The 24971-nt window shown below is 44.4% G+C and overlaps 1 protein-coding gene across 1 annotated transcript; it reads right to left on the bottom strand.

Moving 5' to 3' along the window:
* Nucleotides 1–175: 175 nt before the first annotated feature.
* On the bottom strand, nt 176–20041 carry TRIM58 (tripartite motif containing 58). Its single transcript, XM_064383708.1, has 6 exons — nt 19619–20041; nt 17217–17312; nt 12501–12731; nt 9363–9385; nt 9167–9267; nt 176–2516 (listed from the first exon to the last, which is right to left on the bottom strand). The coding sequence occupies exons 1-6, from the start codon at nt 20039–20041 to the stop codon at nt 1927–1929; spliced, it is 1464 nt and encodes a 487-aa protein (XP_064239778.1). The 3' UTR covers nt 176–1926.
* Between the last annotated feature and the right edge of the window lie 4930 nt (nt 20042–24971).

Genomic DNA, 24971 nt, shown 5'->3' with positions numbered 1-24971 from the left:
GGTTACTGACTAACTTAAACCATAATAAAATGCAAAGTGAGACAAGATTCAAGGGAGACAGTTGAGACCAGAATACTCCTGGGACTCTTGTTTCCCCCTATGAAGAGAGTGGAAGGCGTCTCTGTGAATGGCTGGTGCCCCATGGAAGGGGCATCTCCAGCCTCTGCCGTCATCCCTCCTCGTCCCCGTGGGAAGGGATGCTGCTGCCGAGCTGAAGCCCATCTTCTCCACACGGACCTTGCATGAGGGAGGCCTAGGGCAGGCATGGCCTACGGAACACCAGCAAGAGGGACATACGGATGCATTATTTCCTGTTTGCAAAGCTGAGACAGAAGTGTTCACTCATGATCAGACCATTGAAAAAATCTGGAAAGAAAGCTATGTTAGTAATATAACTGGAAGGTAAGTTAAGGATGTCAGTCAAAAAAAATCTCCCTGGAAAAGTACCTTGAACTTCAAATTGAGAAGGAAAAGTTAAACCTTCTGCAGATCATTACCAGATAATGTTAAATAATTTGCCATTAATTAATATTTGGTTCACATGGAAGCATTTATCATTTAAGCATTTTAGCATTTATGTAGCGATTATTTATAAGATACTGATATAAAGAAGGCAGCAAGGTTAGCCTTCAATAACTTTTAAGAATTTTGTTGGAAAGGTATAGAATCTACTTTAAAAATGTTAAATATTGTCCTCATTTCATCTGAATTCAAGCCAGCAATATCAATTACAACCTTAAGTATACACTGTAACACTGTGAGGCCAGTATATTTGTTCCATGTATAGGAAGCATAATAAGCAGCTGAAAGAAAGAAACACCGGTGTGTTGTTTTGAGATTTTTTTTTTTTTTTTTTTTTTTTTTTGAGACTGAGTCTCATACTGTTGCCTGGGCTGGAGTGCAGTGGCATGATCTAGGCTTCCTGCAACCTCCGCCTCCCGGGTTCAAGCTATTCTCCTGCCTCAGCCTCCTTAGTAGCTGGGATTACAGGCACCTGCCACCCAGCTAATCTTTTCTATTTTTTTTTTTTAATGGACATTTTTCACCATGTTGGCCAGGCTGGTCTTGAACTCCTGACCTTGTGATTTGCCCACCTCAGCCTCCCAAAGTACCGGGATTAAAGGCGTGAGCCACTGCACCCAGCCTTGATGTCTTATAACTAGTAAATGTCTACGGCAAAGAACAAGTTGAATGAAAATTCTGATAAATTCTGTTTAGAGTGTATCCAAAGAAAAAGGAAAAAGTCTAGGAGTCAGTGATATTAGATTCAGAGGAATGAGCTTCATAATTCTTAAAAATTAGGTCCAGAATAAAAAGGATTTTTGAAGTAATTGAGTAACGTCATAGGCAACGTGAATGTATAAAGGAATGGCTCAAAATCTATTAATTTAGAAGGAAACAACAGGTTAAACAATAAGAAACAAGGAACAAGAGAGACAGAGTGAGAGAAACAAAGAGGAGGAAGCAGAGAATGAGGAGGAAAATCGGGGAAAGGAGGAAAAACAGAATTACGGATGTGATACTGGAATAGTGTCAGACCATTCTGAATCCATTCAAGAATTGCCATGTTAACTCTTACACAGAAGATTTGGAATAAAAGGATATTAAAAGTTATAAAAAATGTTAACGAATGAACAGAAATCCTTATGCAATCCAAGGTCATTAACTTGAAGGCAGACTCATCAAGAAAGTGTGATCTAGAAATAGAGGCTGAGATTGCTCCATTTCTAAAATCATTATGCTCCACAATCTTCCCATATGCAAATATTTCATATTCTTTCTTTTTTCCCATGGAAATATTTCCACAGCAACAAGGAATAAAGTGCTGGCCTAAATGGGGGTATTTGTTAAAACTTAGCATGCTGGCATCCTTCACCCACTCCAGGAAGGTTGGCTAGGCTAGGACTGCATCTTGGGAACAGAATTTTAGAGATGATCATCTCTTACAAGAGAAGCAGGATCTAAATGATCCCCGGATGCCCAATTTCCTGACTCTGCTACTGTCATAGGTGGCAAGGCAACAGGAGTTGCATCACAGATGAAAAAGTAAGGCCGAAGAACACCAGAGAAGAGCTGGTTGAATGTGTAGATATAAGATCCATTTGTGACGTTGTAAAATGAGACTTCACCGGCTTCATAGTCCAAGAAAATCCCAATGCAGCGAGGACTTTCCAGTCGGAGAAGAGGCACCGACGGGGAGGCAAGGACCATGTACTCATCCCCTTTCAGCAGCCACAGGGCCCAGACCCCGTTCTCGGGAGACGGCGTGGTTTCCCCCCTTCTTGCCAGTGTGTCCTGACAGACCCCTAACCCCCACTCCGCTCCTTCTCCCACCTGCACCTCCCAGTAATGCCTTCCCGACGAGAAGGACTGCAAACCCAGGACGCAAGGCCACGTGTCAAATCGCTCAGGGTTGCTGGGGACATCCCTCCACAGTTCTCCATCCTGCACACTGCGCAGGTCAGCAGTCAAGAGCAGACTAGGGTGCGCCGTGGCGGGATCCAGCTTTACATCCACTGTGGAGAGAATTTGGTGGAGCAGGTGAAAGGAAAGAAAGGACTGGTGGAAACTTAGGAAGCCACTGCAAAGAACAGCCCCACAGTTCCTCACTTCTCTCTAATAACTCCTAGAGAAAACAAATCAGCATTTCACCTTACTGGTGAAATATTCTTCATTACTTCATTATTCTTTATTCTGTATTACTTTCTGGCGTATTCCACTGTTTCCTCTGCATAACTCAGAACTCATTAACTTCCCCAATGAAAACAATTAGTGATGATGACAAAGCAAGTGCATAATCATTTAGTTTCATTTACATCTAAAGCGTGTGTGTGTGTGTGTGTGTGTGTGTGTGTGTGTGTGTGTGTGTGACGAGTCTTACTATGTTGCCGAGGCTGGAGTCCAGAGGCATTTAGGGGCATAGCCATGGCACACTACAGCCTCAAACTCCTGGACTCCAGGGATCCTCCTGTGTCTGCCTCCCGAGCACCTGGGACTCTAGGTGCACAACACCGTGTCTGGCTTACATCCAAAGCATTTGGGTACATGTACGAAGATCCTCTGCATTTAATATAAAATTTATAAACCCCTTAGGGATTTCTCTTTCTTAAAATCTATAGGAGAATTTTATGAACATGAAATCCACTACTTTCAAGATTATACTACTGTTGTAGGCAGGATTCTAAGATGGACCCCACGACCTTCACACCCTGGTGTTAGCCTCATGACTATGTTACATTATATGACAAGAGAGAGATTATCTATCTAGCTGGGTCGAATCTAATCCCACAAGTTCTATAAAATCATAACGTTTTCTCTGGCTACTGGGTTGGTGGCAGCAGGAAAGGTCAATGAGACATGGATTTGCTATCTCTTTGCTGGCTTTGAAGAGGGAAAGGTCACACGAGGAGAAAGGCGAGTGAGTTCTGGAGCTGGAATGGCCCCCAGCCAACAGCCAGCAAGAAAACAGGAATCTCAGTACTGCCTTTGCATGGAATTGCATTATGCCAACAATCTGAATAAGCTCAGGGGTTAAGATTCTTCCCCAGACCTACAGAGAAGCCTAGCCTAGCCAACACCCATATTTGGGCCTTGAGGAAGCCTAAGTAGAGGAGACAGGTGATCCCACCTGCAGAACTGTGAGATACTAAATGGTATGGCTTTAAGCAGCTAAGCTTGCAGTGACTTGTTATATAACAATTTAAAAAACTGATACTGTGAAGTCCCAGCGAGACTGATGAGACATCTGACCCATATACATAATAAATAAATATGTCTAGATATGAAACTCAAGGAAGAAGGGAGAATGTAAAATATTCAGTGGATTTTCTTATAAGCATTCCTCATAAGTAGCGAGTTAGTTAGTAACACAGTTTAGATGTGTATCCCCTCGGAATCTCATGTTGAAATGTGGCTCAGCTTGCAAGGGCTGCTTGTTAAGAGGAACCGGGAAGCCCCCGCTTCACTGCTTCCTTTCCTGCCATGTGACATGCTGGCTCCCCCTCTGCCTTCCACCATGACTGGAGGTTTCCTGAGGCCTCGCCAGAAGCAGGTGCCAGCCAAGCTTCCTGTACAGTCTACAGAACCATGAGCCAAAATAAACCGCATTTCCTTATATTAACAAAATACCCAGCCTCAGGTACTTCTTTATAGCAGTGCAAAAACAGACTAACATGTTAATACAGTTTGATTTTTAACATCAGAACAAACACCGCTTCTACTGCGACTGCTGTTGCCACACTAACCGCTACACTTATTTGCCTCTGAACACTTCCAGTGAACTTTTTTTCTTAAATTGAGACAGAGCCTTGCTCTGTTGCCCAGTCTGGAGTGCAGTGGTGCAATCACGGCTCACTGCAGACTCCACCTCCCAGACTCAAGCAATCCCCCCACCTCAGTCTTCTGAGTAGCTGGGACTACAGGCATGCCCCACCTTGCCCAGCTAGTTTTCTGTATTTTTTGTAGAGATGGGGTTTGGCCATGTTGCCCAGGCTGGTTTGAAACTCCTGACCTCAGGTGATCCGCCCATCTTAGCCTCCCAAAGTTCTGGGATTACAGGCGTGAGCCACCACGGCCAGCCTAGTAAACTCTTATTTATATCCAACCTGAGTGGTCATATAACTGCCCACTGCATTATTTATATTAACTCATGCAACCACCCTGAGGGTCACCACAGTCATCCCTGCATTACACGAGAGTAGATTCAGAGTCAAAGAGTTGATGTGGTTTTCCAGACTCTATGATGAGTAACAGAGGCTGGGAGGTAGGCCTCCACGGAGTGTGTGCTTAACATAGGTCATGTGTCCCCACACCATTCCTGCTCCGGCACACCTGTCTGCTTCATTTCTAACAAAAGAGAACTGTGAAATGGCTTCTGACGTGGTCTATATCCCATTCCTCTCCCTACCCTTTCTCTGCTAAACTCAATTCTTCATCATGATATGACCACACTCCACCCCAACTGCTCATGTCCATCTTCCCAGGAGCCTCCACGTCGATGAATGGTTATTTGTCAGAGTTCATCTTAAATGATTTTTCTGTAGCTCTCAACACTGCTGAGAATCCATTTGTCTGAAAAATCTCCTGCTTTCAAAGACAGCACTCATCCATGTCTCCCCTTCCTCTCTGCCCACTGCTCCTTGGCCCGGTTTGCTGTTCTCCTCTCCTCGTCCACCACCACTGGAGAAACCTGTGGTCCCAAGACTTGGACCTCTTCTTTCTCTCTCAGCTCACTCCCCGTCTACCCGGGGCTTGGCTGGCTCGTTGCTTTGATAAAGTTCCATTCATATGCTGACTGATTCTCAGTGCATGTCCTTAGGTTTGACCTTTACCCTGAAACTCCACATTGTACATTCATCTGTTTACCTGACATCAATATTTGGATATTTAGCACGTGTCACAATATCCACATGTCCAAAACCCAATCTCCTCCTTCTGCTTCAACTGCAGCTTTCCTCATCAATATAAGTGGCAATCATATTTTGCCAGTTTGCAAGATCCAAAACCTTGGAGTCATTCCTGGCTGTTCTTTTTTATGGCACATCATATATAATCCAACAGCAAATCTTACCAACTCTGCCTTCAGTATATAACAACAATCTGTCCATCTTGCGGCATCTTCAGTAATAACATCTGTTCCAACATAATCCTCTCTCACCAAATTACTCCAAAGACCCTTAACTGTTTTTCCCACATCAATCTTCTCCTCTGTAATTTACTTACAAGAAAGCATAGAGTGATCCTCACAAAACATTAGTCCAAACTATTTTTCTCTTTTTTTTTTTTTTTTTGAGACAGACCCTCAATCTTGTTGCCCAGGCCGGAGGGCAGTGGCACGATCTCAGCTCACTGCAACCTCCATCTCCTGGGTTCAAGCAATTCTCCTGCCTCAGCCTCCCAAGTAGTTGGGTGTGGGCTAATTTTTATATTTTTAATAGAGACAGGTTTTCACTGTGTTGGCCAGGCTGGTCTCAAACTCCTGACCTCAAGTGATCTGCCCACCTTGGCCTCCCAAAGGGCTCAGATTACAGGCGTGAGCCGCCTGCCTAGCCCAATCATCTTTCAGGGATGTCCTATTTCACTCAGGGATAAAGTATCATACTCAGAGCGGCTTGCCTATCTAGCCCTTCCTTGGTCTCTCCAACCCTCCTGTCACTTACTCTGCCGGAGTCCTCACACTGACATCCTCACGGCTCGAACACACCTGCCATCCTCCATGTCAGGCCTTAGTGCCTATTTCTGCTGCCTGAATGCTTTCTTCTAGATCACGTTTGCTGGGTTATCCGCTACAGGCCAATGTCTTCCCTGGTCACCTTATTCAAAACTAGAACTTCTTGTTACCCTTTTCACACTCCTTTTTATTTTCTTCAACATCCTGTATCATCCGCTTACAGTTTGTGTATTTTAAGTAAATACCTGCAACACAAAGCTATGGATTGTAGTGTATTCTGTTGCTGTTGTTGAATGATACATTCCAACGTTTAAAAGAATGGATGAGATAAAATGAATAACACATTTTGAATTGATTATTTCATTCAATAGAAATAAATATTGATATGAGGTTACTGTGTCTGATGGTGCCATAACTTTAATCAAGTCAGGCATTTAGTACATATTCACCTGCCCATGCTAACGTGGGTACTATTGTGAGGAGACGGGTTTTCTCATTAAGGGGACATTACAATCTTTCTCTGCAAGTAGTGAAGTGACCATTCAGACATAGTCTATTTTCATTACTTGGGATAAATTAGATTTTAAAATGAAATCTTAAAAAATACTGAATCTATACTGTTTTAAAGAATAACACAATCAGACTGAACAAACTAAATTTTTGTGACACTGTTTATTCCTACATAAAAATAATTGACAATATTTTCGGCTTTATTGACTAATTCAAGCAAATCATAAAATGCTCAGCCAGTAAATTAAACCAAACTTGTTAACTGATAACTGCAATGCTTTCATATTGATTACTTTCAGGAGGTGGGGTGCTTTTAAATGTTTCATTTTGTCCTCCAAACAATTTTTTTAGCATTTTATAAACAAGGAAAAATGGAAATTTAGTGGGACTAACGTTACTCATATCACAGCTAATAGGAGATAAAGTACAATTTTGCACCCATTGTTCTAACCAAAGATAGACTCGGGTGGCCGTGACACTGATGTTGTTCATGAACACACCAACCCTCATTCTTCTGGCCTGGTGCACTCTCCCACTGAAGGAGACCAGGGAATTTTACCCTAAAATATGGCACCCTGGTAAACCCATTATTTTAAAGTAAAGGTCCTTGGAGACCAGCACACACTGGAGGAAGCTTTATTCTAACGGTCATTTATCTGCCTAAAGTCGCTGTGTTCTTAAATAATTTAGCTCATACTGCAGGAAGACACACTTAATCTGTGAACACACCTGGACAAACTTTAGTCACAAACCACTGTCTACTTTTCAACAGACTTTGTCCCAAGCCACTGTATGTACACCAAGCCCAAAGAATCCTCGAAAAAAATTATTTACTATCCCCCTAAAATCACCCACACCTCCCCATCTTCCTTTCCTCCTCCGTATCCCACTGAGTTACAGGTAATTATTCTCCTGCAGCTCCACTGTGCTATGAATGTTCCTGTGTTCCTGTTTGTCTTTGGTCAGCTGATTTTCAGCAAACATTCCCAGGGAAAGTGGAAATTTCTGCCGTGCCCTCTGCACTGTCTCCTTTACAGTTTGTCATAGCCATGAGATCTCAGCAAGGCCACGTGCCCCCATTCAGCATGGACACCTTTAAGAGGAGTGCATGAGTCACCATACCATTGATACTGTGAAGGATATATTTGGTCTACATCCTGTCTACTGACATACAGTTCTTAAAATCCTTGGAATTTCCAGAAAGACAAGTGTCTTTTGTATGCTAGTAGGAAGACTTGTAGTTGGTGACCCCAGAAAGCCCCCCACTGGGTATGGGTTACCAGGAGTACCAGCCACATGATTATAGAGGCTGGAAACTTTCAGTCCTGTGTGCCACGCCCCCACCCACCTCTGAAGAAGAGAAAGATGGGTTGATAAACCAATGGCCTATGACTTAATCAATCATGTCTACATAGTGCTTCCATAAAAAGTCAAAAGAGGCCATGTGCAGTGGCTCACGCCTGTAATCCCAGCACTTTGGGAGGCTGAGGAAGGTGGATCACGAGGTCAAGAGATTGAGGCCACCCTGGCTAACAAGGTGAAACCCCATCTCTACTAAAAATACAAAAACTAGCTGGGCGTGGAGGCATGCGCCTGTAGTCTCAGCTACTCTGGAGGCTGAGGTAGAATTGCTTGAACCTGGGAGGCAGAGGTTGCAGTGAGCCGAGATTGCACCACTCCACTCCAGTGAGACTCCATCTCAAAACAAAAACAGAAACAACCAGAACTGAGTTCTGAAGAGTTCCAGACAGCTGAACACATGGCGGTTCTGAAGGGAGCACACCTGGAGGGTGTGAAGCTCCACACCGCTTCTCACAAACTCGCCCTATGTATCTCTTCCAGCTGTTCATCTGTATCCTCTGCAACGCCCATCACAGTGAGTGAGTAAATACGTGTCCCTGAGTTCTGTGAGCTGTGTCAGGAAATTAGCTGAACTCAAGGAGGTTGTGGGAACCCCAATTTACAGTCAGTTGGTCAGAATTACAGGCCACACGCTGTGCTTGTGACCAGCGTCTGAAGTGGGGTCAGTCGGTGGGACTAAACCCTCAACCTGTGGGACCTGGTGCCATCTCCAGGTAGACAGTGTCAAAATCAAATGGCAGGGAAGACTTGTGGCTGGAGCATCTGCTGGAGAACGGACTGGTGTTTGCGGGAGAAATTCCCACACATTCTGGGGACCAGAAGTGATGTGCTGTATTGATGCTGTAAAGAGAACTTCTTCCCCCATCCCTTTAGTAACCTTGCCCTTGTCTAGGGCTCCCAGCACCAGCAGGGAGGTGGAGCTCTGTCAGCACGGGTCCTAGAGCGAGGGGAGGTGCCACAGAAGGCCCCACACCCAGTAACAAACCAACAGCACTCTCAAAATAAATCTCCATTGATGTGGGACACTGAGACTTCAGCTTCTGTTGGTCACTGCGGCTGACTGGCACACTGCAACACCAGGCAAACCCCAGGCAACGAACTCCCAATCCCCAAAGTGCAAACTACCTTGGAACTTCCTCAGCATTTCCCTCCTCCCAGGGATGCGACATGCTGTCCTCAGTTCCATGGGGATGTTCTCTGCTTCCAGCCTCGTGACAGCCTTACTTCTGAGAAGAGCACAGAAACCACAGAAGTCAGCGGCGTTATCCACCAGCTCCTCTGCCTCTCCCAATCCCTTCACCAATTCAGAAAGCAGACATACCTGCTCAGGACTCCTCTTACCCCCTGAAAGGAAAGAAAAACACAAAGAGCATGAGCTGGACCTCCAAATTGCTTTTCACAGTCAGACTAGGGACACCATGAAAATTTCCTTAGAAATTACTGGAAAACATTAACGATTAAGATAAAATTATACGGGACAATAAAACTCTTTTCTCTTTTCTTTCTTTTTTTTTTTTTTGAGATGGAGTTTCACTCTTGTTGCCCAGGCTGGAGTGCAACGGTGCAATCTCGGCTCACTGCAACCTCTGCCTCCCAGGTTCAAGTGATTCTCCTGCCTCAGCCTCCCGAGTAGCTGGGATTACAGATGCCACCACACGCCTGGCTAAATTTTTTTGTATTTTCAGTAGAGACGGGGTTTCACCATGTTGACCAGGCTGGTCTCGAACTCCTGATCTCAGGTGATCCACCCACCTCAGCCTCCCAAAGTACTGGGATTACAGGCATGAGTCACTGTGCTTGGCCAAATCTCTTTTCTTTAAAGCCACACAAAATTTAGGTTAATTCCTGTAACATCTATCAACTTATCTTCTGAATTAATAACTCTGGCACTTGGATATTGTAGCAGAGTAACATTCTGCATGCAATTCAGATGGAATAGGATAAAATAGATCCTAAGAACGTGTAGAATTTATTTGAGGGGCAAGGACAGGTTCCTCAAATAAAGACACAAAATGTTTCCCTAAATATATCTGTGATATATTTATTATATTAATAATTATATTTGGGATACATTCCCCCTCCCCCCTTAAAAACAGTCACCAGTCAGATAAGTCCTGATGGCATAAAAGCAGGGAAAAAAATCTGCTTTTCCCTGTATGGGAATGTCAGGCCTTGGTCTTGGCCTCTGGGGTAAAATGTAGCTTATTGGTACCAGGGAAGAAAGGGAAAGGAGAGTGTAAAAATACACAGCCTAGGCAACACAACCAAGCCTCGTGTCTACTGAAACTTTTTAAAAACTTAGCTGGGCATGGTGGTGCACACCTGTCGTCCCAGCTACTCAGGAGGCCGAGGCACAAGGATTGCCTGACCCTAGGAGACCGAGGCTGCAGCGAGCTATGATCATGCCACTGCACTGCAGCCCGAGTGACAGAACGAGATCCTGCCTTTAAAAAAAAAGATAGATACATTATTCAAGAATTTATCCTCCCTATAATTTGTTTTATAACATCTATTTGGTGCTAAACTGCTAAATTTAAATAGGTTGTTAACGTGAGACATGGTGAGTTAAGGCAATAAATGTTATTGTTGAAACTGTCAAGCCTGACATGAGGGCTCATGCCTATAATCCTAGCACTTTGGGAGGCCAAGGTGGGTGGATCACCTAAGGTCAGGAATTCAAGACCAGCTTGGCCAACATGGCAAAACCCTGTCTCTACTAAAAATACAACAACAACAACAAAAAATTAGCCAGGTGCAGTGGCGCATGCCTGTAATCCCAGCTACTCAGGAGGCGGAGGCAGAAGAATCGCTTGAGCCCATGGGGTGGAGGTTGCAGTGAGCCAAGATCACACCACTGTACTCCAGGTTGGGCAACAGAGTGAGACTCTGTCTCAAAAAAAAAAAAAAAAAGAAAGAAAGAAAGAAACTGTCAAAGTTCTTGTGTTTATTTGCTTTCTGCTATTTAGAAAATTAACTCCTTTCTGACTCTAGTTTACTAACAAGGAAATGAACATAACAATAATAAAATATAATTTATATATATGCATATATATATATAAAAGAAAATGAGACAAATTAAACTGCTTTATAAATTCATTCATTTAATGCTCCCCTGCCACGTAACCAGTACTGTTTAGTCACTGTACTTGTGAATATTATACAGACAATTCATATGATTCTTTATATTCAGTGTCTAGAACTAAGTCTGAAAAGGTACGATCTGTGGGTCAGCTGTTAAATGAGCGCATGAAATCACTTAGTGTAGAACTCCCTGAATGAGTCACTGGGGAGGAGACAGAAGTTGGTCCAGATAGGCTGGGTGCAGTGGCCCACATCTGTAATCCCAGCACTTTGGGAGGCTGAGGCAGGCAGATCACCTGAGGTTGGGAGTTCAAGACCAGCCCAATCAAGATGGAGAAACTCCGTCTCTACTAAAAATACAAAAAATTAGCCTGGCTGGTGGCACATGCCTGTAATCCCAGGTACTAAGAAGACCGAAGAAGGAGAATCGCTTGAACCCGCGAGGCGGAGGTTGTGGTGAGCTGAGATCATGTCATTATTACACTCCAGCCTGGGCGACAAGAGCGAAACTCCATCTCCAAAAAAAGAAGTCGCCCGGATAAATTTCTGTTGCCATTGATTCTGTGAAGAAAACGCGGATTCATCAACAACTTTGGCTTTTGCTGTTCACTGGGATGTGATGTCTTCACAGAGGATTAAAAGCAAAGATTTCCTTTCACTGTTATTCGTCTTTCTGTTCTCTAATCCCAAATAGATTGAGAGCAAGCTGCACAGAAGTCCACATCACCCCTCCTCACCATTCCTGGAATGGGCATTCAACGTGGGCCAGGCAACAAGTGTTTGCTTTACAATCCAGTATAACAGTTTCAAGCTGGACAATTTAAATCATTATTCACCCTTTTGGCTGTGACACTGAAATGTGTCATGCAGACTTTCTGGGTTAGCCATCACTGAAAAACTGAAGTGCCATCGTGACAACCTGACTGTGAGGTTTCAAGAAACACTTCTCAGCCAGCAGCGGGCAGCCTGTCCTTTTCCTAGCTGTTTACATCCTCAGAAATCATTAAATTAATTTTAATTTTAAAAATTCTTCAGTCCTTAATATGAACTATATGCTGTTTGTTTGTTTTTTGAGAGAGGGTCTTGCTGTGTTGCCCAGGCTGGTCTCAATTTCCTTGGACCAAGTGATCCTCCTGTCTCAGCCTCCATAGTAGCTGGAACTGCAGGCATGTGCCACCATGCCAGATTCAAACTATATGATTCTCTAGAATCTCACGATTCTGAGTAAATTCTAGGGTGTTTAAGCTGCCTTCTGAGAAATTCTAGGGTGCCCGTTTCCTAAAGAACATAAAGGCCAAAGTGTTTGTCTCTGAAAGCCACGGTCCTTGTCTCCCACGTCAGTCTCACATCTGCCTGCTTTTCTGGCACCCGGCCTCACCTCCAGCAGACCAAGGGCTGGGCGCTGGCACCTCTCTTCCAGCTCATCTGCCAGCTCCTTCAGGGCCTTGTTCTGCTGGGCCAGCCGGCCCTTGCTCTCACGCAGTCTCTGCAGGGTCACTCGCTCCTCCTCCTCCAGCCGCCGCAGCTGCAGTTGCTCCTCCTGGGCCAGAAAGCCACGATGCTTCTCAAACTCCAAGCGGAAGCGCTGCCTCTGCATTTCCACTTTCTCCTGAGGTGACACAGTGGATCACGGCATGACACTTGGCCCCCTGCAGCTGTGTACAGGACGATGCTGGAGAAGCCAACGTCCAGCGATTCCTGAGCTCCATAACTCTGTGGACTGACTGGCTGCATTCCAACAACATGGGCAGACTGCAGTCCATTCATATAAGAAGCAGCCCAGTAAAGTTTTCTTTTTTTCTGAGATGGAGTGTCACTCTGTCACCCAGGCTGGAGTGCAGTGGCACGATCTGAGCTCACTGCAACCTCCATCTCCCGAGTTCCAGTGATTCTCCTGCCTCAGCCTCCCAAGTAGCTGGGACTACAGGTGTGCACCACCATGTCCAGCTGATTTTTTTTTTTTTTTTTTTGTATTTTTAGTAGAGACGGGGTTTCATCATGTTGGCCAGGCTGGTCTCAAACTCCTGACCTCATGATCCACCGGCCTCGGCCTCCCAAAGTGCTAGGATTACAGGCATGAGCCACTGTGCCCGGCCAAGTTTTCAAACTGAAGTTTAAAAAATACTGTTGGACTGGGGTTCCCATTTTGCCATAGGCTTTGGGGTGAGGCACTTTCATTACAAGTTTCAGTACCATATACAAAATGTGAGATTTCAGGGAAGTTGAGGCAGGAGGATTGCTTGAGGCCAGGAGTTCAAGATCAGCCTGGGTAACAAAGCAAGATGCAACCCCATCTCTAAAAAAATTAAAATCAACTAGCTGGGCATGGTGGTAAGCTCTGTAGTTCCAGCTGCCCACAAGGCTGAGGTGGGAGGATCACTTGAGCCTAACAGCTCGAGGCTGCAGTAAGCGATGACTGCACCACTGCACTTCAGCCTGGGCAACAGAGCAAGACTCCATCTCTTTAAAAATGTGGGGAAAAGAAGAATATGTGGATTACAGTTAAATATCTATTAAACCACAAGAACAGTGATTAGCACAGAGCAGTCACACAACAGAAGTTCTATTTACCAGTACGTTACTCACCAGAACCACTCGAAACAACTGAACTTTGAAGAAATATTAGAGACCTAGAATTATTTGAATAAGAAAGGCCTAGAGATGAGAAAATAGGAATGCTGTTTCATAATATGGTAATAGTGAACACAACCATAAGCCTAGCGTTCTCTACAAAGCCAAGAAAGAACTGAGCCATGCTCAGGCCACGGTTTCAGAGTTCACATCAGGGAATTAATCCTGACTGCTACCCAAATCTCATCTACAGTTTTTGAATAGACCTAAGGAACATACTTTGTCACATGCTTATTTGGTAGATTTTCTTCTCTCAAGATGACTATGTAAGAAACTAACTTTAAACTGAGTTTGAGAGTCAAATCATTCCCTCAAAGTACCTATACCTCGGATTCTCTGTCCTGTTTTTATTGATTGCATTTTTTGTATATATTCATGGAGTACAAATGCAGTTTTATTACATTGTTATATTGCTTCATAGGTGAAGTCATTTGCCTGTTTTTAAACATGGTTAACTTCTTGCTTTGACTAAAAGGCAGAAGCTATCACCTTTTTAAACTCTAAACATGCCCTAAGACTTAACTCCTTCCTTCCATTTTCCATCTCTACTTCCTTCTACCATTTTTTTTTTAAGATGGAGTCTCACTCTGTCACCCAGGCTGGAGTGCAGTGGCACAGTCTCAGCTCACTGCAAGCTGTACCTCCCAGGTTCAAGCGATTCTCCTGCCTCAGCCTCCTGAATAGCTGGGATTACAGGCACCTGCCACTACACCCAGCTAATTTTTGTATTTTTAGTAAAGACAGGGTTTCATCATGTTGGTCAGGCTGGTCTCAAACTCCCAACCTCAGGTGATCCTCCCACCTCAGCCTTCCAAAGTGCTGGGATTACAGGCATGAGCCACCGTGCCTGGCCCCTTCTACCATTTTCTAGATCACCAGATTCAGAAGACTTCACCTTGTTTCTGAAATCAGTCAACTCTGAATTCCATGTGGTGATTCCTGAAAGATGTAACTCATGTAAATAGGAGAAGCTCTCTTCATATCAGGGGCTGTGCTGTTGTGGGGTGGGGCAAGTAACCCAGCCGCTAGAAAAGAGTAGAGTCATACCTGGGGCGTGAGGGAGGGTGTGGTGGGAAGCGATTGGCCTGTAATTCATCTTCCTTTCACACCACCCTCTTGAGCACAACTATATTTGCAGATAGAGAAAAAGGGAAGGTTGTTCTGTAGTATTTAGAACACCTTTTCACCAAACATGTGCTTGCTGTACTTGGCTCACGCGATACATTCTTGATGGTAATGATCATGAAAGTTTACTTGGCTTAGAACAGGGATCTTAGTATTATCCCCACTTAAGAATAATGGGTAGAGGGTTTAAAGCATGCAGGAACTCAGATCTCCAAATATGGGGATTCTGATTTTGTAGATATGTGGTAAGGCCAGGATTGAAAACAACGGACTTGTATTTCAGCCTGAAAAGAACAAACACTGTTAATCAATATTACAATATTAAATAACGTACATCCTATCACTAGGTACATTATATGTCAATAATGTACATTATTTAATATTGTAAAGATTTGTTCTCTTTTCATCTCTATTGCCACTACCCAATCCAAACCATGCTTGACTAGCTTGCTCTTACTGTAACACCCAGTCATATCCCTGTCACCTAGAATTGCATCTTATACTGTCACTACTAGTTTAAAAATATTTGTTAATAATATTGATAAACAAGATTGTCAGTATTGATATTAATAAGTTTTACCATTTCTTCATACATCTGAGTAACGTTAGGTACTGATGTTATTAACATCAATATTATCTAATATTGATAACTTTTATCCTTTGCTACCACTATGTACATTATTTACCTATAATGTACACTTTTCTTCTGGGATAAGTGTTATCTTTTCCTATCACTATGTACATATATTATAAACTAGTAATGTAGTAAATGTAGTTAAAATATAGTCTTTATGGCCAGGCGTGGTGGTTCACGCCTGTAATTCCAGCACTCTGGGAGGCCGAGGTGGGTGGATCACAAGGTCAAGAGTTTAAGACCAGCCTGACCAAGATAGTGAAACCCCGTCTTTACTTAAAAAAATACAAAAATTAGCCAGGCACAGTGGCAGGTGCCTGTAATCCCAGCTACTCAAGAGGCTGAAGCAGGAAAATCACTTGAACCCAGGCAGCAGAGGTTGCAGTGAGCCGAGATCGCACCACTGCACTCCAGCCTGGGCGACAGAGTGAAACTGCATCTCAAAAAAAAAAAAGTCTTTATGTAATATCTGTGTAAAGATGGAGTTTAAGACTAAATTTTCAAAGAAAAGAAGGGAAGAATTAGAAATATACAGAGTGATCAGAAAACAAGGGTTATTTGGAAAAGGAGAAAGAACAGGAACGTTCTGTCAAGTACAACCTCTTACATGTACCGTATTATATAACACACTACATGAATATACACATTCTGTCAAGTCTGACCTATCACATGTACCGTATTATGTAACACACTGCATGAATATACACATTCTGTCAAGTCTGACCTATCACATGTACCGTATTATGTAACACACTACATGAATATACACATTCTGTCAAGTCTGACCTATCACATGTACCGTATTATATAACACACTACATGAATATACACATTCTGTCAAGTCTGACCTATCACATGTACCGTATTATGTAACACACTGCATGAATATAGAGAATGATACACACACTTTCTATACACAGCTTCTCAATCTTGACACTACAGACATCTTGAACAGATCGGTTTTTATTGTAAGTTATGGGGACTGTCCTGTGGACTACAGGGTGTTAAGCTGCATTCCTGCCTGTACTGGATTGATAGGTGTACAGCACCCACCCTTCCTCAGTTGTGACAACCAAAAATATCTCCAGATATTGCAAAATGTATCTAAGCGGGGGGGTCACCCCAGACTGAGAATCACTGTGTGCATGCGAATCACTGTGTGTGTGTATGTGTGTGTACACAAGTGCATACGCATGTGCATAAACAAAACATTAAGGGAATAAAAAGAGCTGGTGAGGTGTAAAAAAGATGGAATATGCGTATGTATAGATGATCAAAAAAAGGCTGCATGTTCAGATTACTCCCTGTATATAAGATCATCTTGCGCTGTAGTTTCATCTGTTACAAAGTTGTGAAATATTCATTATTTCATTCACCTAACAAATATTTGTGAACTAGTAGTGACAGTGTAAGATGTTATTCTACGTGACAGGGATACAGCAGTGGATTTCACAGTAACATCAGGCTAGTAAAGCTACTGAATGATAATTTGGGTTGGGTGATGGCAATAGAGACCAAAACAACAAAAATGAACCGTATCATTTGAGGGGAAGGGATGATCCAGGAGGGCCCTGAGATGTTCTTCTTGAGCAACTGTAGAGATGGAACAAAAGTGCTGGAGAACGGATGATGCTGGAAGACTTACTGATCCAAGTCTGGATCCTTCAAACACACAAGCCTCCTAAAGCCCCCACGTGCTCTCACCTTCCAAACGACAGTCTTTCTCCCCAAGTTGGCCTCCCGAGTCAAGGCCTCCTCCATCTCTTTCCTCACAAGTTCCAGAGCCATCTGGAGCTGTACCTGTTTGGGAAGATATTCCAAAGCTGTTACAGATGCCTGACGTCAGTCAGTACCTGACAGCACTCAGATGTGTGAGGAAATACAAAGATGAACTTAAACGATCCCTAGAAAGCACATAAAAATGTTCAATATCATTAAAAACTAAATAAATGTATTTTAGTTTTAGAGTCAGGGTCTCGCTCTGTCACTCAGATTGTTATGCAGTGATGCGATCATGGCTCACTGCAGTCTCCCAACTCCTGGGCTCAAGTGATCCTCCCACCTCAGCCTCCCAAGTAGCTAGGACTCCAGGCACACGTCATTATACCCAGTTAATTGTGTTTTCTGTAGACACGTGGTCTCACTATGTTCTGATGTCAAACTGCTGGCCTCCAAAGAGTGTCCCATTTTGGCCTCTCAATGTGCTGGGATTACAGGCATGAGCCACAATGCCTACCTCCCTAAATGTATTTTAATGCCAGATACAGTCAAATATTTATCTAAAAGTATGCTCACTGCATCACTATATATGATAGAATAACTAAAATGTTTAAAATAGGGGAGAAAAAACTTACATTAATAGCATAGAATTAAAATAAGACATTACGGAAAGTTTCATGACAAGAAATAAAATGCTAACATCAATAGATAAGAGTATTTTACAAAGCAACATTAATTTTGAAAAAAATGTGCTTGTAATGGATATACTGAAACTGGGCTGATGTAAATGAGAATGATATTAGATGAAATGCCATCTATTGGTGTTTGGATGAAGAGTGATGCTATTATATCTCTCTATATTTCAACTTCTTGAAGTTATTGATTACTTTATGATAAAACAAGGGTTTATTATTGTATTATTAGTAGCACTATTAGGTCAGAAGAAACTTGGGAGGTTAACATATTTCATAGGAAAAAATACAACATATTTTAAATCTTACGATAAGTAAAATACAATGGGAACTAAATCTCCCTTTAATGATGGGGCCCTCACTAGAGGTAAATGTGTGTATTTTATTTACAGAAAATACCTACAAAGATACATATAAAAACAGGATTTTAATTTAAAAATTCTATTCTCAAAGTTACTCAATAAATCCTACATACACATCAATTGTTTTTAAAAAGAGACTATTATAATTGTTGTACATAAAATAACAGTAGAATTCATGATACCATTTGACCCTGTCGGGGAAGTGGCATTTGTTTTGGTGTTTACAAAGAACCGAGCACTTTGACACTTGTAGATAGAGAAAAGCTCCCTCAGGCCAAACAAACTGTCAGCAAAAGCAAGCAGATGTGGCCCAGTCAGGACAACAGTGACACAGCTGAATTTGCTGGGTCTCCTGGTTAGTTAAGACAGGAGCTGTAGAAAAATAACTTACGGCCCTAGAAAGCTTTCACTGACAGGCTCAGGAGTTTAGATAATACTTATTTGGTATTTCACTGAATCACTACTGAAAATACAGAGAACACCTTTAGAAATATTACAGTAGAGGCCCAGGGCGGTGGCTCACTCCTGTAATCCCAGCACTTTGGGAAGCGGAGGTGGGCAGATCACGAGGTCGGGAGTTCAAGACCAGCCTGGTTAACATGGTGAAAGCCCGTCTCTACTAAAAATACAAAAGTCAGCTGGGCGTGGTGGTGCGTGCCTGTAATCCCTGCTATTCGGGAGGCTGAGGCAGGAGAACTGCTTGAAATAGGACCGGGAGGCGAAGGTTGCGGTGAGCGGAGATCGCCCCACTGCATTCCAGTCTGGGCTACAGAGCAAGACTCCGTCTCTCCGTCTCAAAAAAAAAGAAAGAAGAAGAAGAAGAAAAGAAATGTTACGCTAGCAATCCTCTGTATGGTGTTTTCTGGATTTAAAAAAAAAGCCAAGAACATACCACAAAAGTCTAGCTAGAAATTACCAAGTACCTAAGTCTCTCAAATGACCAAAATCAGGAAGAAATAACAAGAGAGACACTGGTAGATGCAGAGAGAAGTTAAGGGGAAAATATTCTAAACCTTAATTTAAAACAATCAAACAAAATAAACGAATAAAAATGTTAAGAAAGCTAGTATTTGCAGTGCATTACAGCGTGATTGACAGCCCTTTGGTTAAATATGTCCGTAGATTAAAGACGACTTAGAACAAGCCCCGCGCGAATGAGAAGACAAGAGAGGGCTCGCCGGAGAGGCAGCCAGTGTAAAACGGCGGGTGTGCGCGCGCTCCAGAACAGGGGTCGCAAAGGGGGTCCCCACGGCAAAGGCGAGGGCGCCCGGGCTGCGCGGCCGCCCGCGTCTCCCCGTCCCGCGCTCGCCCACCCCGCCGGGGACGCCCTCACCTGGTAGCGGCCGGCGGCGTCCTGCAGCGGCGCGGTGCGGTGCGTGGCGTGCTCGGGGCCGGCGTCGCACACCCAGCACAGCGCCGCGTCGTCCTCCTCGCAGAAGCGGCTCAGCTCCTCGCCGTGCCGCGCGCAGCGCCGCGCCCCCGCGGGCCCCGCGCCCAGCGCCAGCTGCCGCACGCTCTCCACCAGGCCCGCCAGCTGGCGGTTGGGCCGGAAGCCCGCGGGCCGGAAGGGGCCCCGGCACTGCGGACACGCGTAGACGCCGCCCTGCGCGCCGCGCGACCTCTCGCAGAGCTCGGAGATGCACGTGCGGCAGAAGCTGTGGCCGCAGTCCACGCTCACCGGCTCCTGCAGGAAGTCCAGGCACACGGGGCACCGGGCCTCGTCGCGCAGCCGCTCGGCGGGCGGCCCCGCGGCCATGACCGGCCTCCGCGACCGCCGGGGCGCTGCCCTGCTCCCCGCGTGCCGGCCGCCGCGCTATCTCCGCTCGGGCTCGGGCGCGGCGGGCGCGGGTGGGCGGCGACCGCTGGCTCCAGTTGGAGCGCTGAGACGAGCCACGCCGGTGAGAGCTGCTGCCCAGGCCCTCCCACCGGCGAGGATAAAACTAACCGCCTTGCGCCCCGGGAACCTGAGCGCTTCTAACTGGAATCCCTCGTGCTGCGCCTTCACTGTCTGTAGATTTGGAGAATTGCTCAACTCTTCCTTCCATCTTTTTTTTGAGGAGTCTCGCTCTGTCGCCCAGGCTGCAGTGCAGTGGCGCGATCTCGGCTCACCGCAGCCTCCACCTCCCGGGTTCAAGCGATTCTCCTGCCTAAGTCTCCCAGGTAGCTGGGATTACAGGTGTGCACCACCATACAGGGCTAATTTTTGGATTTTTAGTGGAGACGGGGGTTTCATCATGTTGGCCAGGCTGGTCTTGAACTCCTGACTTCAGGTCATCCGTCCCCCTCGGTCTCCCAAACTGGCCTCCCAAAATGCTGGGATTAAGGCATGAGCTACCGTGCCTGGCCTCCATCATTATTAAATAGATGCTGTAGAGATTTCTGGGGTACCAGTGCAGTTTTTTTACTTGGATACATTGCATCAAGTCTAGGCTTTAGTGCAGCGGTCGCTCTAATGCTGTACATTGTTCTTATTAAGTGATCGCTCATCCTCGCCCACCTTCCACCCTCCGAGGCCCTTTCATTGTTTACTGAGCTACTGGTCCTCTCATGCCTTTTGTTTCTTAAAAGCCTTTTCCCCTTCATATGGCATAATCACTCTTTAAAATGTTTTCTTTCAAACCTCATTTTTTCTCTTACACTAATTACCTCTTGATAAAGACATGAGACACCGCCTGACCCGAGAAGAAGCCTGCCTTAGGTGTGTATAATCACAGGTTTGTAGGCCAGCAAAAAACAATTCTAAATATTTCAATAAATATCTGGCCTAGTTCAATGAGGGTCCCATAAGGAATACACGTGTTTTAGGATTGTTGCAAAGCCAGTCTTGGAGATGACAGAGCTGTAGAGATTATCAGAAGGAATAATTCAAGCTTAGCCTCTCAGTGTTGTACCTGTCAGATGGGGGAGGCTGAGATAGGAGCAAAATGATTTGACAGAGAGTATGTTACTCCATCCAGTGCGGGGACTGAAGTCTCTAATGTCGTCCAGAAAGGAGACAAGTCTGGGGCAGTGTCTGCATCTGTGCAAAATAACTTTAGTATGGCTGAGTTTAAAGTGATGGTCCCTGAGCACACATTGCATTTGTTTGTGGCCAGGAGCCTCAGACATTACTCCAGGTACTGAAAGCACACGTGTTAAGGAAAAGAGGTAGGACTCCGTTTCTCAAGGAGCCTTAAGATCAACTAGAAGAGGTGGATATGAAGTCATGCAAACACACAATGATAAACTAATAACTTCAAGGAAGGCCACTCACCAGTCCTGCAGGAATAGAACAGAGGACTCTGAACTAGGCTGCAGGGTCGGGGGCAGACTCCTGAGGTCTCTGAGCTAACCTTTGATAGGTGAACACAAGCTGGAAAGCCGGAAGTGGGACTCCGCAAGGCCATGCACCCAGAAGGCATGAAGGGCACAGGGTAAATGTCAGCAGGAGGGAGCAAGGCATACGCAGATGACACAGGAAGGCCAGGCAGGCTGGCAGGCGGGGCCAGCCTGGTGGCAGCAGATAAGGCTGCAGTGAGAGGCCCGGCCAGATGACTCAGGTCCTTGGGGATCCTGTGGGGTTTGTGGGTCTTTATTATAAGGACAAAGTCTTGGCCTGGATCTCTGGTGGCAGCCAGAGCAAAGGATTTTGAGGCCTTCTGCCTAAAGGTTAAGTGCATAATTTATTTTTTATTTTTTGAGACAGAGTCTCCCTCTCTTGCCAGGCTGGAATGCAGTGGCATGATCTCAGCTCACTGCAACCTCCGCCTTCCAGGTTCAAGCAATTCTCCTGTCTCAGCCTCCCGCGTAGCTGGGGTTACAGGTGCATACCACCAACGTCCGGCTAACTGTTGTACTTTTAGTAGAGTCAGGGTTTCACTATGTTTGCCAGGCTGGTCTTGGACTCCTGACCTCAGGTGATCCACCCACCTCGGCCTCCCCAAGTGCTGGGATTACAGGCACCTGGCCAAGTGCATAATTAAAATGAATAGTTTCTTGGAGAACACACATAGATCTGTATTAGCAAAACATTAAAGATGTGACATTAAAGATAAAAGCTAAAGAGCAGAAGGCTTAGCAAAGAAAAATAGACTCTGGCTCCAAATTAAAGGCTGTGTCCCTTGCTAAGAAGATCGAGGCAAGCTGTGCCACGTTTTCATGCTGCATCATTTCTTCCTCTCCTTTTTTTTTATTTTTTGGAGAGACAGAGTTTCATTCTTGTTGCCCAGGCTGGAGTGCAGTGGCATGATCTCGGCTCACTGCCACCTCCACCTCCCAGGTTCAAGTGATTCTCCTGCCTCAACCTCCTGAGTAGCTGGGATTACAGGCATGTGCCACCACGCCTGGCTAATTTTTTGTACTTTCAGTAGAGACAGGGTTTCTCCATGTTGGTCAGGCTGTTCTCGAACTCCCAACCTCAGGTGATCCACCCATCTCAGCCTCCCAAAGTGCTGGGATTACAGGCGTGAGCCACCGCACCCAGCTGCTGCATTTCTTCTGACAGTTAATGAAGAGGTGTTAGTGTCACACTTAGAAGGCCGTTCAGAGTATTAAATGAGCTAATAGATAATACATGCTTAGTATAGGTCCTGGCATATGTCTGTATGTATATATGTCTATATATTGAGGCAGGGTCTTGCTGTGCTGTCCAGGCTGTAATGCAGTTGCACAAAGTGACTCACTGCAGCCTCCACCTTTCAGGCTTAAATGATCCTCTCACCTCAGCCTCCCAAGTATCTGGAACTACAGGCATGCGCCACCACACCCAGATAATTTTTGTATTTTTTGTAGAGACAGGGTTTTGCCAGGTTGGCCAGGCTGGTCTCAAACTCCTGGGTTCAAGCAGTCTGCCCTCCCAAAGTGCTGGGATTACAAGTGTGAGCCACCTCGCCTGGGCATGTATTAAATATATTTAATTGAAGAAAAGGAAATGAAATAGCAAAATGAGTGGAAGGATGGTGAGTCAAAAGGTAAGCTGCATTAGGTAGGGAGATTTTTTTTTTGACTTTGCTCACTGCTCTATTTATCCCCAGGACCTTGAAGAGCAACTGGCACATATGGACCCTCAACAAATACTAACTGAATAAACAAGTTAATAAGTGAATGAACAGAATTAGCACAGTTTATCATAGAAGCTATTGAAAGAGGGAATTTAAAAGATGATTATGTCAAAAGTAAAATCCATGTTTTTCTACATTTTATGTATATGATCTTGCTCTGGTTCTATGTAACTCTGGCAGATGCTGGAACATTTTTCTCTTTTGCAGGCATAATGAGACACAGCAAAACAATATATTTGCTCAAATGTATGGGCGAATTGATAACCAGGCTCACTTGAATTCAGATTTCCTAGTGCCTTGGATCCTAAGGAAAGGCACTGGCTTCTGATGTTGAGGGTCACTAGTTTTGAGGAGGGTGTGATGGAGTGGGTCAGCTCACTTCTTCCCCTGCTGGTTCTAGAGTTGCTGAGCTTAAGCTGTTTTGTCTCTTGACACTGACTGACAGAATGTCATCTGTAGCATTGTTCTTAGAAACACATTTCCCTTACAGCACATCCATGCATTGAAGTGGTGGACTGGATTATATGTAGATGTCATTGTATTTACAGATGCTATGTGGAGTGTCTCACCAGGCAGTTTCTGGTTTAATAGGAGTAATCTAACTTAAATTTATATATTCTCCTGAGAGTTCTTTTGGGTTGAATAAAGCATCTCTTTGTTTTTGTCAATACGACCAAATTTTAATCCACTCCCTCCTTAATTTGTAGCATAAATCCATCCTCTGACTCATTTACAGGTTGCAGAGTCGCAAGTCTTTTAGCTAATACCATCCTCAACCATCCTCCTTCTCTAATATTCCTCTCCAATTGTGTCCTGCCTTCTGTGACATTATTAAAACATGGAATCTGCAGTCAGTCTGACCATATTCCTCCCTGCTCTGTGACATTAAAACATGGAATCTGCAGTCATCTGACCATATTCCTCCCTGCTCTGTGACATCATTAAAACATAGAATCTGCAGTCATCTGACCATATTCCTCCCTACTTATTTCACACTGATTATATTCTAATGTGTTTGCACATACTTCATATAGAATCACAGAGTTGAAAGGTTTTTTTTTTTTCCTGAATTTGCAACATATAAACTCAACAAAGTAATACACACAATCAAGGCCATCTGTAATACTGACTATTGCTTTGACCACTCTAAAGACAGATCTGCCACCAGCACATTGATAAACTAGTGAATGTAGTACTGTATCACTGTCACCACTGCCAATTACTATGTTTAATATTTATTTAGACATATTAAAAATAACTTGTAAATAAATACAGTTTGTGTTATGAGTGTAAATAATAGGACTTAACATAGCCACTCTTCCACATTCATAGTTTCAGTTCCCTAATTCATTCTCTGCAAGGCAGAGATCACTCAAGTTTGGGGATGATTGTCAAACATTCTGTCATTTAAGCTCCATCCTCTTGGGCAAGCTCTGTCCTTTGGCCAAGGCGTCTTTCAGTGTATCTCTCATGGCTTCATTCTGCAGACTGAAGATGAAGGGATTCAGGAGGGGGTGATGACGCTGGACAGGATAAAGAGGATCTTGTTGAGGTGCAGGCTGCTCTTCTGTGCAGGTGAACACAGACAAAGATAGAGATCCCATAGCCCATGGAGACCACCGTGAAGTGAGAGGCACAGGTGGCAAA

Source organism: Aotus nancymaae, unplaced genomic scaffold (genome assembly GCF_030222135.1).
Source record: "Aotus nancymaae isolate 86718 unplaced genomic scaffold, 86718_ANA_hifiasm-v0.15.2.pri h1tg000032l_1, whole genome shotgun sequence".
NCBI lineage: Eukaryota > Metazoa > Chordata > Mammalia > Primates > Aotidae > Aotus > Aotus nancymaae.
The sequence above is the reverse complement of the archived record's forward strand: the minus strand, read 5'-3'. Positions and strand labels throughout refer to the sequence as shown.

Excerpts from the sequence above, each read along its gene's own strand:
- TRIM58 (XM_064383708.1), bottom strand. The coding sequence starts at position 20,041 with ATGGCCGCGGGGCCGCCCGCCGAGCGGCTGCGCGACGAGGCCCGGTGC. Across the intron at positions 9,386-12,500 it reads CAGCCCTTGGTCTGCTGGAG|GGGGTAAGAGGAGTCCTGAG; the intron begins GTGAGGCCGGGT and ends CTTTCCTTTCAG. Across the intron at positions 9,268-9,362 it reads GTAAGAGGAGTCCTGAGCAG|AAGTAAGGCTGTCACGAGGC; the intron begins GTATGTCTGCTT and ends TGCTCTTCTCAG.